We start from the raw sequence: 16,917 nt of genomic DNA, 5'->3' as shown, positions 1-16,917 counted from the left end.
TAACATCTTGACCCATTTATGTGATGATAATGTAACTGCATTTGCAGTTTGTTTATGCTTTCCTCTGATTGGCCAGCTGCCGGATGTATCAACCCTCGAAGGTGTCAGTTATTGCAGTCCTGTCAACACTCCTTTAACACAAGGCAAATATCAGCTGACTTTGATAAGTGGGTTTATTTCCAAGCTGCAGGCTGAAGCTTTAACTGACTTCTTTTATATATTCACACAGCGAATACATTTCATTTGACAAAGTGTATGCATAAAAATATTAATCACTGTCACTGGAGCTTTATTCCTGCTACTGTATATGCTCTGCCTCAGCTGTCCCATACGATCCATACCTGGATTTACTGGCCTATAAGTCCTGAAGGACAGTTATCCTGTCTGTCTGTCCCAGTTCTACATGGGCATGAAAGGGCATGGGCCGGGCTGCTTGCTGGCTCCCTGTGGTTTCAGAGCCAACTGGAGCACATGTGGGTGTCAGTCATAAGGGCAAAAACAAAGAAACCTGGCCCTGGCAGACTAGAGTCCATTCTTGAATGTCTGTTGTCTAGCTGGCCTTTCAGTCTGCTCCCTTTCTATCTTTGAACAACTGGAAAATATCTGCATCAACACTGTCACTTTTTTGGGTATGTGTGCTGTAATCAAAAAAGGTACCATAAAAATGTTTCAATCTTAATTTCAAATATTTTGATATCTCTGTGAACATCACAAATATCTCCACAAAGCATTCTCTCAGGCTTAAATGAATATGCTCAACATTAACGTTAACATCTATAATCAAAATACCCCTGTGATAAACATAATTATGAAGTGGCTGAATGCCAAAATTAGTTTCACCCTGATATTGCTATTTTTGTACCCAGTCTTTGTAGTCACTTTTCAGTTGGAAGTAGATGATAGTAAAGGTTGTTAAAATCTCAAAACTACCAACCTGAAATAAAAGCGTAAAACATGACAGACATGTTAAAAACCAACGTGTCTCTCACCCTGAGCATGATGTCACAGGAACATAGCCGCCAGTGTACTGTAAAAATAGTGATGAGGGAGACACTTAGCTTATAAACAGCATAAGAGTTTATTATGTGTGATGAATAACAGCCTTTGGTGTTGCATGTCGGTGGATTTAGAGTGGGGTCTTTATATCATCCTTTTCTTGCTGGGTTGTGATGTGTGTTGTTGGAAGGAGGGCTGACGCAACAAAACAATGAATCATTTTAAATGACAAAGCCCCAAATTCCTTTGATTCCAAGTTTGACACAAATGGTACAGGCTAAAAAAAGTGTTCAACAACTGGATAAAATAATGGATGACACCACTTCCCCAAAGTAAAACCAAAAGATTTAGGCATGTGTAAAACTAAAAAGGAAAAATTAGGGTCTTTTATTTCATGATTGATGTTCAAGGGCATATTTCTCTGAAAACATCAGATTTTGTCATTTGATGGGAAACACAGAATATTAAATGTTATGATGGGTAATGTGCACTAGTAGAGAATACTAAAGAACTGTGGTTGGTTACTTAATAGCTTTATTAGAAGCCTGCTTTGACCAGAGATATTGGTCTTTTCTTATGAAAAAAAGGCATGATCCACTGACTGTGAATGACTGTGTATTTATGAAAAGTGAGATTTTGGCCAAAATTTAAGTTGAAGTCCAGTCTTAGTATTGGTCACCTCTTTGGTCAAGACACACAGGTGAGGGGCTGGCACAAGCACAAATATTTTTCTGCCTGAGGAAGGCCGAAAGAAAGCAGCAAATGGTGAGGAACTGCAATTTCCAGGTATGTTTATCCCTGAAAGAGAAACTATGTGCAATGTCTTTATTTTCCATTATCATTCAGCCCTGCATAGCTATGCAAACACTGCTCCTTATTTTCATATAAACTATTAATACATATTATTATCACTATTATTAATATTATTATCACAATAATATTATCATTAGTTATTATTCTATTATTATAATGATGATCATGACTACTGTTACTATTCTTCTTCTTCTTATTATCATAATGGTGTTTTCATTAGTGTTATTATTATTATAATTATCATTAAATTTATCATTATTGTCAATATTATTATATTATTGAGGCTGTTGTTGTATTACGTTATTATTTTTTATCGTTATTATTATTAATATATTATCGTTGTATTATTACTTTATCATTACTATCACTATGTCATTATTGTATCATCACTGATGTATATTATTATTATTATTATTATTATTATTATTGAAATGCACATGCAACTCCAAATTCATTTTAATTTTGTGCTATATATTCCCATCACCCTTGGTGAGCAAAGGCTTTAACACAATATACTAAAATTTTCTGACAGCATGTAGACATATTGACAAGAGGGGAATGGTCCTTGTGAGGGGAGAAAGAAGGGAAATACCCAGGCAAGATTATATTCTGTGCAAGACATAAACGCAGACAACAAAAGGAAAATACTCTCACATGACTGATCATGAAATGATTTTCACAACCTTTCTCTCAAGTACGTCTGTTCCCCCCATAAAAATGCAGCGACATATCCCTGTTATAAGTGAGCCCACCAAATTATTTGCAATGACATTCTGCTTATGAAAACTGTAGTTGAATGAACAGGTTTTGTATATGTTCATTGCAAATAAAAATAGCACACTTTTGAGTGACCTACTTTTCATGCAAACCACACAATAAGCAACATACCTGTTTAATTAGCATGTGTGAGAACTAAAGTTATCAGCTGACATTTGGAAGGAGGAGTCACCGGACTGGCAGACTGTTACCTTATGAAATACAACATGACTGAAATAGACAGGCTTAAATATGGCACCTTCATGGAGAGCAGCCCAGCAGATGCTGAAGCAGTGAAGTTATAGAGCCAAGGATGGCTTCACAAAAATGTCATTTCATGTTTTTGAAATGTCTCTTTTACCTTTACTCAGAGGTAACACATAATGCACAATGCAAGGTAAAATCTAATTTATAGGAAAAATAATTTTATAAATCAAAAGAATATCATGTTTTTCTCTAAAGATATATTAACTAGCTGTCATTATTTTCTTATTTCTGTGACCCCACTTTCTCCATTTAGGGAAAGCACAGGGTCAACCTTCACATATGACCTCATCCACTGACTTCCTCTGAGTCATGAAGGATAACAAGAAGAAATGTGTTCCCTCCATTTACGTTTCATCTCACAGCAACAACAGCTGCATCGGTCCTATAACTGGACTACCCAGTCACACAACTTCATTTCCACGACACAGTAAACAAAGCTTGAACAACAAGAATTAACCCAACCCTGCCAAAGTCATGTCAGTCATCAGACACCAGCCATCCCAGTGTTCACCACAGGGACTGTCCTGCTAATTTAAAGCTGTGTGATGCAATGGGCTATATCAGAGAGCTTGTTTCCCTTGGTGACTGAGGCAAAATGAGCTTAATGAGCACCAGTGTCCGTGGTAACATGCAAATACACCATCTCTGCTGTCCCAAAGATTCAAATGACTGATGCTTCTTCTCTGATATGAAGCTCCTGTCCACGCCATCTTCTCAAAGGTGGCTAACAGTAAAGTAAGGGTTCAGGAGGAGGCCTATCTGCCTTCTATGCTTGGTTACAAAAATAACCAATGACAGTGTCCATTTCATCCCGCTGGCCTGCCTTGCCCTGCTACTCGACACCCACTGGTTATTCCAATGTGAGCTAGCTAGCTGCGCCCTGTGTTGCTGCTCAGTTTGGCCACACAGACTTGTGCATCTATTTTGGTATCTTCACAGCTCGCTATCAGGATCCTGGCCACACTAGTGCATTTGAACATGGATCTGAGGGCTTGACTCACTTTGGTGAGATTTCTTTGTTTCTTCAACTTCAAGAGATATGGTCTGTTTACCTTGAATGACAACTACTAACTACAGTTTGTTCACAGCAGATTGCTCTGGACTGATTTACTGGATTCTACATTGAGGATTGATGTTTGATACCCCTGTCTAGCTTGGATGGTTACACTCAACATGAAAGACCCAACAACAACAACAAGGTGAGAGAGCTGCCTGATTGTATGGGTATCAATCAAGGCAGGACGATACTTAGGACCAGTGGCCATTATATTAGGATACTTTTAGCCTTGGGTTCAACATTAATGTAAAAAAAAACCCAAGGATTGAGGGCCTCAGCCTTAATGTGATTGCTTTAAAAACCCATATGCCGCCTGCAATATTATCAACATTAGTGTTCAGAATTGTAATGAATTATTTTTACTTGACATTGCCTCTAGTATAGTTAACCTGGCTGCCTCATTCCCTGGGTATAAATACACAAGCAGATGCTGGGAAAGTACCGTGGTTGCTAACTGATCTCTGGTTATGAGAAATGGAGGACTGTTGGCGACCAAAGTCTTCTTGAAAGCCATAACATTCTCTGATTCCAACTCCATGTACAGTAAAGTCACTCAGTTCTAGCAAATGTACCTATTAGTATAATGGCTTATAAAAAAAATTGAATATTTTTTACACGCAACAAACTTTAAATCATAATTGACTCTAAAAATACTGATGACTAGGATTGCTTTATGACAAGTTTAATAAACAGATGCAAGCAAGTCCAAATGTTTCTTTTTTTTCTCCAATCAACCTTATCTGCTTATTAGAAATGTCATGGATTGGGCTGAGGATAAATACCGAGTTATATGCCAAGGGCTAAATTCCCAGGTCAGGAATTATACATAAATGGGTTAAAGAGCTATTCTAAGGCCTCACCCAGATAGCTAAAGTAAGCTACAGTAGAGCAGCTGCTGCTGCAACCAGTGTGATCATTTGCTTGCATTTCCTGATCTTTGTGGTGACCTGCTGGCACAAATATTGCCCATGAGCTCTGCAGAGGAATGTCTCTTTGTCAATTCAACATAGTGTAACAAAGGCCTGCTTGCATTTGAAAGGGACTAATGTGATGTGCACTCCTTTGGATTGAACATGGAAAATGAAAATGTTGTTTTTTTCTAATAACATACCTATAAATGGATAGGGATCTTTTCTCTTGGCCACCAACAGTATGATTAGTGCTCACAGCTTAGAGAACCATTTAGAGCTTAAAATAGCCAAGCGCATGGTATAAGTGTTTGTCTGCTGCCTGCATAGTGACAGCATGGCTGAAGCTGGCATATGTCATGTACATAAAGGTCATCAGATCAGTAGAGTTCAAAGCCTTAAATAGTATTTATAAAAAACAAAAAAGTGCCCTAAGTTTCTGATGTTTGAATATCTCAGCTTAGTAGATTACTTGGTAGATTATTTCTTATTTGTAACAATGTTTTTTGGCAATTAATCTTATATTGTTAGAAAGCCTGTTTATTTCCCTTTTGAATGGTGCCATATTTGTAAGGAACATGTATTTGTGGGATGAACAGCAGAGCTGAGTATGTGGGTTGCCCTCAATGAAAAATTTGCCAAATCTTCTCTGCCAATGCCAAACAACTTATTTTTCTGTTGCTACTGACTCTTGTTTTGAGCTTGAGATGAGTCCAGATCCTGCTTAAGGCTGATGGATTGTAGGGTAAAGTGTGGAGAAGACGCAGAGAACGCTATGCTGATTAGTGCACTGGTAGAGTAACATCTTTTGGTGCAGGTAGTGTAATGGTGGCATCTCCCTGACTGGGAAAATGAGGCTTGACATCATTGGAGGCAATCTCAATGTAGAGAGATATGGAGATGCCAAGATGACAAGGTACACTCCATAAGAGTGGAGTTTATCTGCGACTACCTCCAGAATTTTGGAGTTGAAAGGATGGAATGGCCTGTCAGCAGTCAAACTCACTGAACACTTGTGGGATCAGCTTGGGCGTGCCAGAGTGACCAACACAACCACATTGGCTGACTCGAGACAAATGCAGGTTGAAAAATGTGATGCCATCCCACACCACTGTGTAACCAGGGTGGTGAACAGCATGAGGAGGAGGAGCTAGGCTGTTGTAGTTGTGTATGGCCCTTCCACATCCTACTGTGGCTCTTGTTTGTTAAATGAATGAATGCTAAACTGCAAATATGTCCACCAAACAACATCAAACAAGAGTCAATGCCATTTGACATTGGCAGAGAAGGTTTGGCAATTTTTTCATGGGCACAACCCACATACTCAGCTCTGCTGCTCATCCCACAATGGCATGTTCCCTATAAATGTAGCACCATTTTAAAAGGGAAATAAACAGGCTTTCCAACAGTATACAATTCATTTTTAAGATGCATTGTTAAAACAAAGAAATAATCTACCAAACACAAATTTCCTTAATTTTGTGGTAAGTTAATTTTGATTCAAAACTGATATGTGTTTCACTTTTTTTTTCAGGAAGTTCACATTTGGCATCAGTTCTCCGATATCAACCTGAGCTGGACAGGGGATGCACAAGACAGACAGCAAGCCGCCGACATCATGAGCTGTGTGGAAAAGCGGCACATGAGCCATAGGGTGGGAAGCATGCTCCACCATCGCTTCCCAAATGGCTTCACCGACCTGTTCATGGACGACACTGATCGAGAGGTCAGCACTCTCACCGACAGAGCGTTTCGAAGTCTCTGCGTCGGAGATGACGCTGTTTACAACGACGAATTCTTGTATGGATACTCACCTTTTAGCTGCCACAAACCTCTGGTGGGGGAACCTCTTAAAAAGACTCATCACAAGGAAACTAAAAAGCAGGGACAAAACAAAACTGAAAAAAATTACACCCAGCCATGGAACCAGCAACAACAGAAGAATATGTCCAATATGTCGTCGTTCCTCAAAGCATTTAGTGCCACAGAGGAAAGCTGTGAGGGGATGTTAATCAAAAATGGAGGTATGACGGACATTAAGGGGGAATCTTGGGATCAGTCTGCACTTCGCAGCATCCAGCGAGAGCTATCGGAGTTCTCCTCAGATTATCCAGCAAATCTCGCAGATGGACATTACAAGAACTGTCATCGACATCACTCTGGAGATGGTTCATCAAACAAAACAGGAAAGGATGCAGCCCCTCCCTCAGGAAAATCTTCAAAGAATAAAAATGGAAAATCAACTGTCAAACTACGAAAACTTAATGTCAAAAACTTTTTCCTCCACAGTGAGTTAAGCCCGTTTCAAACATGGAAAGATTTTAACAGGTTCCCCTTTGGCCAAGAGGATACAGTTCTCCCTACAGATAGTATCCCTAAATGGTATGACTTGCCTTTTTACAAGGAGCTGACAGAGGCACACAAACAAGAGACTCAACATGCAGAGGAGGTGCAAGCATGCCAAAAACCAGCACTTGACCCCCCTCCCTTAACTGCTCCTAAACCCATTCCTCCCCCTGTGCCACCAAAGGTCCTGCCAAAGCCTTCAGCTGCTCCAGCTGAGAAGAGGTGCACATCAGATGGCGGGGATGGGAGTGCTGCCCCCTGGAGGCGCAACAAGTCCAGGGCTAAAAGTGTGATTCCAGTCAATCAGTCAGGGCTACTGTCTCAGGAAAATAATTCAAAACAAGTGGATGAAAGTTTGTTTCTGTTCAAAAAGGAAGCGAAATCTGTTGAGGTGAAAGCAGTTGAAGAGGTCAGCTCTTTGGCATCCACTCCTTTCAGCATCTGCCAGTTGATGACTCCCCTTATTCCCTCCAGACAGCCAACAGACACATCAGAAATCCTCCAAGCCGTCCTCTCACCCTCTGCTCTTGACCTTCCACTACGACCACACTCAGAGGCCAAATCGACTCCTGAACCTCCAGTCAAGCGGGAAAGCTACAAATCACTTGCTTCTAGCATTCTCTTCAACCTCAAAGACAACAGGAAAAGGGTAAAAAGTCGTTACAGCCCACCTAAATTCAAAACACTTGAAGTTCCTGAGAGTGGAATCCAGTCTCCACAATCAGATAATGTCAAAAATTCACAAGTTGGCTCTGAGGGCAATGCATCTGGTGTGAGCACTCCTGCCATTTTAAAAGAAGGACTGGTGGTCTGTAGTCCTGTTTGGGAATCAAGCAACAGTCCAGCTGTTGACCGTGCTAAACATGATGCTGAGAGACCTCTGTCAGATGATTACTTGTTATCTAATCTATTACAAACCAAAAGGGAAGGTAACAGTATTCTTGGTGAAGAGAATCCAATTTCTTCTTTAATACACACTAAAAAGACGAAGAGCCCCAAGGCTAAAAAGCAAAACTACCCCTCTCTGAATCTGTACAAAAAAGCTAGCCCTGTTGACAGTGATACAAAATATCTTCAAGTCCCTCCAACAAATGGTGCCCCCGTACTCAAACCAACCCAGATTAGTGAGCATTCTCCACTCCTACGAAACAAAGATGTATCTCCAAAAGCACTGCCAACAAAAACGGGGCTGTCACCAAAATCTTTAACTGTCAAGAAAGACCATTCGCCCTTAATTTCACCAAATGTACCTGAGAAAGATGGCTTCTCAATGAATCCATCAGAACGTAAAATGCAACCAGGTATCCCAGAAAAACCAAAACAACCCAGAGAGACAGACTTTGGCTTGCAGCCTGTTAGTGTCAAGGAAAAAGATACTAGCATCCAACCTTTAAGCACAAAGGATGTGATCAGGGCAGCTAGGGAAGCAATTAATGCGGCCAAAAATAAGGCCATGATGGCAACCCAGTCAGATAACTTCAATAAAAACAATTTAGACAAAGAAGAACTGAAGGAGAAGGAAACAGATGACTCAAGAGAAATGTTCAGTATCAAGAGTTTAATCCCAGAAAACACCAGTATTTTATCTCAAAGTAGAAGTGATGCAACTGTTGATGCACTTGTCAGAAAAGGTAAGAAAGAACCCCCACCAGTTCCAAAGCGAAACTTTCCTAAATCTGATATTCAACTCGCTCTTGACAAACCTGTAACAAATACCGTTGACACACTACCTAACAGAGATTCAGGGGACAAAAAAATAGATGAACCTGATCAGAAACAGGCCAAACCCAAACACATTTTCTCAGCCAGACAGAACAATTATATCAAATATCAGAGATATGCTGAGACGGATGATGAAGAAGGAGTAGAGCTTGAGGAAGGCGATCTGAAAGTGAACACAATAACGGGAGCTGATGAGGAGTCGACGTCGTTCAAAGAGGCGAGAGATAGTGAGCATATATTTAATGATTTGCAAGCTTTGAAAGAGCTAGAACGAGCAAGACTAAGCGTTCATGATAACACCAGAAACAAATCGGGAGTTTTTAATATTGATGAGCAGACAAGAGCTAAGAATGATCTGATCTCAAGGGAGCTGAGGAATATAAAGAAAGGTATGATGTCTATGAGAGGGAACACAACAGCTAAGAGAGAGCTGTTTGCTAAGAAAGAAAAGGAACAAAGCAAGCCAGAAGCTTTCTCAAAGATAGACAGCAATGTCATGGTTAATAAAGCACTTATAAATGACAACTATGACAAAGCCAAAATGGCCCTTGAAGAAATCATCTCAGAGAGGCAAAAGCGACATAATGTAAAAGAGCAGGATGCAAATCTAAAATTAAATGAGAAGGCGGATGATGAAAGTTACATAGCAAGGGTACAGCAAAGTAAACAAGCTAATAAAGATAAGGTTGCAGAGGCAAGGGAAAAACAAACCAGTTGGTCTCTTTCCCCTAAAGATGTGGATTTAAAAGAGAGGTTAGGTGATCTGAGAGATCACAATCACATGAGACAGATTCTTTCACAAACAGAACCTAGATTTGGAGAGACAGCTGGGAAGACAGTTCTACCTGGCATGAATAAAATTGGAAATGAGCCTAGCTCACTTGTCAAAACTAGAGGTCAAATTGAGGATAGACCAACTAATGATTCTAGCTACAAATCAGAAGAGGTGGGTTTGAAAAATCTAGAAGGACGGCTATCTGAGGACAGCCAAGAAAGTTTGATGAGCCAAAGTGGTAAAAGGCGAGATGCGCCTCCAATTCCTCCAAGGAGCAAAAGGGGAGGGAGTTCAAGAGATGGAAGCATCACGATGGAAACAGAAAGGTTGAAAGATTTAATAGAAGATGATTTCTTAAACGGAGTTGAATACTCTAGAGAATTTGCAGCAGGCTCAGGTAAACAGGAAGTAGACAGTGACATGGTCCTAATGGAACTCATGCCCGGACAAATCTGTCCAGATAAAAAGCATTGGGATAAGGGACATGATGTAGCTTCTAACTTTATTTCTAAAACTGATGCAGTTGTCAGGGAACCTGTGAAATCCCCCCAATCTGACAATACATTGTGTTTATCCTCAGAGATTGTAGGAAATGAAAACTTTTTATCAGATGTGGTCCCAACAAGGGAGGCCACAGCTGAAAGTAGCAATGACAGGAAACAGGAAATAAATAAGGTAAAGCGTAAAGCCCCTCTAAGACCTGACCACGTAAAGACTGCGGATGACAACACAATGAAACATTTAGTGGAAGCAGAGCTTGACAAAATAAATAAAACTAGTGAGGACATGGATCCAGAGGTTCTCAGTGAATGCCCCATGAAAATAGTATCACCCTTACTTCTGGTGAACGGCGTTAGCATCAATCAAAGCCCGCCTGATCATGCCAGCTTGTCCTCAAAGTCATCTTACTTCTCTGTGGAGAGTGCCCTGCTAAGAAACACAGAAACAGAGTCAAATGTTTACCACTCTCTTGAGAACTTGATCGGAGAGGTTGAGGAGGTTGATGAGGTGAAGCAGAACACAAAATGGGATTCAGACAGGACAGAGGTGGAATACTACTCTTTAAGTGACCATGAAAGTGAACCAGAATGTGTAAGGCAACTGCTAAAATCTCCCAAAAAAGAAGATACAGAGCTGCCATACAAGTCCAGCCAAGAGGGAGGAGATACCTCAATGGGTCAATCCCTAAGTCAAGATGAACAGAATCCGATGCCCATGTCAGCCTCAAACACTTTCTCCCCACCTTTGGGGATCCCTGCCTTGTTCAAGGTCAAAGACAACACTTTCAGTAATAAGATGAAGAAGACTGTGCAACCTTGGTCCCCAAGAGGGAGTCTTAGTGTTTCAACAAAGGTAGAGGAAAATCCAAAGCTTCCTCTGATTGATGAACCTGTCAACAGTGGAATCACACCAACGCAAGTTAAAATCTTCGAGCCCCAACAGCAAGTAAAAGTCTTTGAGCCCGAGCAGCAAGTTAAAGTCTATGAGCCCCAGCAGCAAGTTAATAAAGTCTTCAAGCCGCAGGAACAAGTTAAAGTCTATGAGCCCGAGCAGCAAGTAAAAGTCTTTGAGCCCGAGCAGCAAGTTAAAGTCTATGAGCCCGAGCAGCAAGTTAATAAAGTCTTCGAGCCCCAGCAGCAAGTCAAAGTCTTTGAGCCCCAGCAGCAAGTTAATAAAGTCTTTGAGCCCCAGCAGCAAGTTAAAGTCTTTGAGCCCCAGCAGCAAGCTAAAGTCCTCGAACCAATGCTTCCTCTGATTGATGAACCTGTCAACAGTGGGACTGCAGCAATAGAAGTTAAAATCTTTGAGCCCCAACAGATTTCAACGAACGTTTCCCCTCCTCTGCTGCTGTCTCCTTTAAGTCTGCAAACTGAAACCCAAAAGAAACCACAAATGGGAGGGTTCCTTACTGTCCCACAGGAGGAGGACAGGTTTTCTGGTGTAAGCCCATCCTCTGAAGGCCTGGAGAGCGTAACAACCAGCACAGTTGACACAGCTGATGAGATGGGAGCAAATGATGAACTGCTGATAGAAGTGTCAAAGGTCCCCAGTGAAAGGTCTGGATCCACATGCAGTGGCAATGACAGTCAAACAGGGCTGTCCAAACCTCCAGCTGTTCTGCCTAAATCTGAAAAGGCAGTTCTCAGAGCCATGAAACTTGCAACAAGACGGATGAAAAAGGAAGAGGCCCAGAAGTCCTCCCATAAATCCTCCCAAGGCAGCAGCAAACATAGAGCGAATAAACACAAAAGGGAACATTCAGAGCATGAAAATAGCAACAGCAACAGTAAAAGTAGCAGGAGTGGTGACAGGAAACAAAAAGAGAAGACACAGGGTGGTCATGATCTTATGGAAAGTCACCATGGCATAAACAGCGATGACCGGAGTGAGCAACATCTCCATGAAAGAAGAGGTCACAAAAATGAAAACAGAAAAGACCCAAGCCAGGGGACTCGGAGACTGAGCCACGTTTCAGTTGAAAGCAGTAACCAGAACAATGACGCTCTACCCAGTGTTACAACAGAAAGACAAGGCCGAAGCAATACCAAACAAGTTCGAGACAAGCCACAACAAAGACACTACAGCAGCGATCGAGTCATTAGTAATGTACCTGTATACAAAGCTCATGTTGGTGACAGGCCCATGCCAGAGCGGCCTTTCCAAAGATCTATGAGCAGTGATAGGTTCTTAGGAGACAAACTGGAGCGAAGGCTAAGCAACGACATCTCAGTCAATGAAAGACCTGATCCAAGATCTCTGCGCATTGAGAAGTCTATCATGGATGAGTTCCAGCAAAGAGGCCGAGCCAAAGACAAGACGAGCAGAGACAACCCGTTGAGAAGGAGTCACAGCATTGATGCTTACAGCACTGAAGTTCCTCATCCTTCAACTCTGTCCCGTCAGTCAAGCCACACCAGCCACACCAGCCACACCAGCCAGCTCTCTCGCCAGTCCAGCATTGAGCATGCGATCGTTACACAGTCTTTCCCAATCACTCAACGCAAGCTCCTCCAGGATCCAGATTCTGGACAGTACTTCTTTGTCGACATGCCTGTGCAAGTCAAAACGAAAACGTTCTTCGATCCTGAAACAAGAAGTTATGTGCAGTTGCCACTCCAGCCACCTGAGGGTGCTGTTCCTCAGGCCTCTCCCTTGGAAGTTTTGACCCCTCCTCTGGTTGTATACCATGGATTTGTCCCAGTGCCTTTGTCTCCTATGGCTCAAAAGGCTCCGATCCAAGCCCCTCATATGGCACAAGAGGAGTTTGATCAAAGACACTTGGAAATGTCAAGGCAGATGCTCTGCCAAGAGAGACATCCTTACGTAGAGCCTATCTATGGGCAACACGACCACATATTAGGGGAGTTTTTGGGCACTGAAGAGCTTGACTGCCCAAGCTGATGGGTATTATGCGTGAAATATAAAAATACCCTCACATATATTGCTTATTTCATGGTTTTTATTGGATTCCAGGGATTATTTCATGATCAAGTGTTTGATTTTCTTTTTTCATTTCTTTTGTACCCACTAATGTTCAAGCCAGTGTCTTCCGTCTTTTGCCATAAGGATTGAAGGTCAGCAAATTGAGATAACTCAGTCATGTTTGACTTGTACCGATAACAAGAGCAATGAATTTACGGTAATGTTCTAGGTTTTTTTTTTTTTTTTTTTTTTTTTTTTACATGTTTCAGGAAGGATTTTCTCTTCAAGGTTTGATGTTTGTTGCTGTTGCTTTACTGGCCTTAAATTATACAGGAAACTCTGTGGACTCTGTGTTGCCATTGAGTCCTTGGGTTTTGATGAGTTTGACTTTAATGTAACTGGCAGGAGATGTTGATGTTTTAATGAGATGACGGTTGTGAAATGCTGTTATTTTACTGTGGGTTTACAGATGTAAGATAATGTGCAATGTTTAGGAGTTCAGAGACATGGGCTATCCATGTACATAATGTATTAAAGTGTAAACAGAGAGGGTAAGCTGTAATGTAAATGAGAAATATTTATTGTAAGAGGTACAGAGGTATTGGGAGCCCGTTAAAATTCAGGTAATGACTTTTATTTTACTTACCTGAAAAGTTTTGTTTCGTTTCTTTTTTAATCAAAAGTTTGAGCTACTTGAAAAAAGAGACAATTTATTAAAGTAACTGTCTAAGATTTTGTTGTAATTGAGTTCAAACAACTGCATTTAACAATCTGCATGCTAAAATTGAACTTGCAAGAACACCTACACGTGTTTGTTGCAACACAGATTGTACTTCTACTGTGTAAAAGCTTAAATAGGCATTTTTGCATTTTTTTAATCTGCAGGGAAAATGAAAGAGGAATTGGTTTTACCAAGTTTGTTGCAGACTAGACTTTTGCAGGGCTGTTTGTGTCTGTGATCCATTCCAATAAAAAAACAACTGTTGTTACAGAGTTACACTGTATTTGTCATATTTAATTTCATCTCACTATCATTCATTACAAAATGTATACAGTTTAAAAAAACATGATGAAACCCCCACAGATTTAGCTCGAAAAACAATAATTACAGCAACTATAATTTAATAATTATCATCACAAATTCGAAATAGTCTAGCAATGTAGTGCAGAAGTTCACAAAAAAACCCTTTGAAGTAATTTCCCAGCTGTCATTGCTTACAGTTTTATTCATTTTTTTTAAGATGGAGAGTTTCTGGTTACAACATACTTAGCAAAAGGAATAGCATATCTGGCTTACAAATACAAGAAAAAATTAAGAGAAAATCACATATTTTAAAATATCTTACATATGGATGGGACTCTTAACTTCCCTATTAGTCTTGGTCACATGGTTTCTAACATTTGTTTAAGTTTCTTAAAGTTCTCTGGTTTAACCAACCTTGCATTTTTTCTTAACTAATGTTATAACAGGCATTAGTAGAAGTATGGCTGAATTTTTTTCTATGCCTTTTAACCTTATGGTTCACTTTCTGGACTTTTGGAATCATAACTTTATATTTCAGTGCCATTTTATATTAAGGAAATTTTATAAACCATTCTTTACACTTACTACTGAGGACCAGGTTACCCAATTCAACAGTGGTGGTCTCATCTAATCTCTTAGGATATTAGTAAGATGTTGATGAAGCTAAGTAGTAAAGGATTGTCATAATAGACAAGCGGAAACATGAAATTTAATTTGTGATTTAAAAATATATGGCTTGCCATGTTTAATGAGCACGATGCCTCATTACCATAAATAATGTCATCAGATAATAGCTGAGTCTCGATACTGTGACATACTTCATCCTATTAATATTTTAGGTTATTTTAATTCACAATTAAATAAGACAGACTCTTAAAATATATCTTGAACATTTTCATCTTAAACAAAAATACAAAAGTCTCTCTCTTACTTTTATTGACTAAGTCTCTACATGTTTGTTTGAAGGCTTCTGCCACTCTTAGAGCATATGCTGCATACAATTACAAATTTTGTAGATGCAGTGCAAACCATGCACACAATAGTATCTTATTAGATGGAAGCAGGAGACTGTCGATTTTGAGAAGAAATTAGTGGACTGGATCAACCAAAAGTATAATCTTAGCCCGTTCTTTTAAGTGTACTACACCATCCTGAAAGCAAGTCATGAGCACTCACCTCATGGTTTCTTTTAACTTTTATCATTGACCATGGAGATTAGCCTCATGTCACCAATCAGTAGGTTTGGTCTTAACTCGGTGAGAGGAAAATCCATACCTGAGTTAAAAACATACACAAGAAAAATACATATCAGACAAGAGGATAGCATTACTCCTTAAAACTCATATGTAGGCTTCTTACTGAGGTGATAGTTGATGTTGGGGTGAGGAGCATCGTATTGAGGAGTCTATCATATTTTGCCAACCTTACTAAAATGCACCACAAGGTCAAAATATTAGGGAAAACTCTGCAACTAAGACATGGTTCTCAAATAAGTTGAGTACAATGGACAAACACTCAAAGTGATCTGGGACTGTTTAGTTAAAAAGAAAAGTATGTTCTATCAACAGAGAGAAATAAAGCTGATATGGCTCCGGGATCATCAGTTACAATCCTCCAAGGTCCGGTCTGGAAAAGTTTCCTTAGGTGTTGGTCGAGAATATCATCCAATCTGACCTGTAACACAATTCAGCCCAGTTAATGAAAAACAAGTGGTAAATGGAACATTTAATCCACAAAAAAGTTTAGCAAAATGATAAGTGAACAACTGAAAATGAAGAATAGGTCACAGAAACACAAAATAAATTCACATTTTTTTGCTAATTGAGTGTACATAACTTGTCCTGTACAATTATTGGCGGTTTACAGAGCAGAAAACATAATGTATAACTTTCAGCGTATAATTACATTAACCAAGATGTTTAACTGAACAAAAGAAAAGCAGTTCTTACTAAGTTGAGGATTTATTCCTTTCAAAACAACCGCTGTTAAAGCTAAATGACTTCAGTAAGCCATTAAAAGAAACGCGTTTTTTTGCTAACATTGTACCGGAAGTTCAGGAAGTTCTACCTGTTAGCTTAGTTAACTTATTTAGCTTCACTTGCTAATAACACCAGGCTACACTTAAATTTGAAATTATAAAAAAGGAAAAATGTTATTCGCCTATAACTACCAGGTGTATTGGGATTTTGGCTAATCATGTAAACTTTTATGAAACGATTATAAAACATAAATATCTTAGTTCTGAGCACAACCAGTGATAAACAGTTTCAGCTAGCAGCCAACTCACCTGAAATCAACAGGTCGGCTACGGCAGGAAGTGGACCCGGAATTCACCCACTGTGACGTTTTCCTGATTTATTCTTTCTTATCAGTCTTCACAAAATAGGTAGGACTGTGTCAGTGTCTTACTTTTCTGCTTATAAAGGTGGTTAGGATGATTTAAGGTTAAATCATCCGCCTTGGGCTGCTTACTTGTGTGAGTGGAAGGAGAAACAATCTGCCTGGATGCTTGTTTCTAAATCACACCACCAGATGGTGCTGTCCTACCTCATATATTCAGGGTAGTTTGTATAAGCCAAACCAGGTCTGTTATTTTTTTTTTTTACACTTAGCTCCATTAGTCTGTTCCCACAAATAAAACACTGCCTCAACTACATGGGTAGGTCCACATCTGGTACATTAAAGTACATAATGGCCACCCCAGCCCTGATGAACTGGTTTTATTTTTTTACACCTTAGAATAAAATGTCATAAGTGCCATTAAAAGTGTGAGAATCCCAGGACTAGAATAGACAAAAGACCACCTCTATAGTTGAAGAATAATCATTTT

The 16,917-nt window shown here is 39.9% G+C and overlaps 1 protein-coding gene across 3 annotated transcripts; it reads left to right on the top strand.

Moving 5' to 3' along the window:
• Window positions 1-3,696: 3,696 nt before the first annotated feature.
• LOC121528846 lies at window positions 3,697-14,060 on the top strand. Of its 3 annotated transcripts, XM_041816478.1 has the most exons (4): window positions 3,697-3,837; window positions 3,924-4,031; window positions 6,332-11,155; window positions 11,294-14,060. In XM_041816478.1, the coding sequence occupies exons 3-4, from the start codon at window positions 6,416-6,418 to the stop codon at window positions 13,040-13,042; spliced, it is 6,489 nt and encodes a 2,162-aa protein (XP_041672412.1). In that variant the 5' UTR covers window positions 3,697-3,837; window positions 3,924-4,031; window positions 6,332-6,415; the 3' UTR covers window positions 13,043-14,060. The 3 variants fall into 3 exon arrangements, with proteins under 3 accessions (XP_041672412.1, XP_041672410.1, XP_041672411.1); XM_041816476.1 differs by having other exon boundaries at window positions 6,332-14,060; XM_041816477.1 differs by having other exon boundaries at window positions 3,736-3,837; window positions 3,921-4,031; window positions 6,332-14,060.
• The last annotated feature ends 2,857 nt before the right edge of the window (window positions 14,061-16,917 follow it).

This window comes from Cheilinus undulatus, linkage group 20 (assembly GCF_018320785.1).
Source record: "Cheilinus undulatus linkage group 20, ASM1832078v1, whole genome shotgun sequence".
Lineage (NCBI taxonomy): Eukaryota > Metazoa > Chordata > Actinopteri > Labriformes > Labridae > Cheilinus > Cheilinus undulatus.
This window is presented reverse-complemented; position numbering and strand designations above follow the sequence as displayed.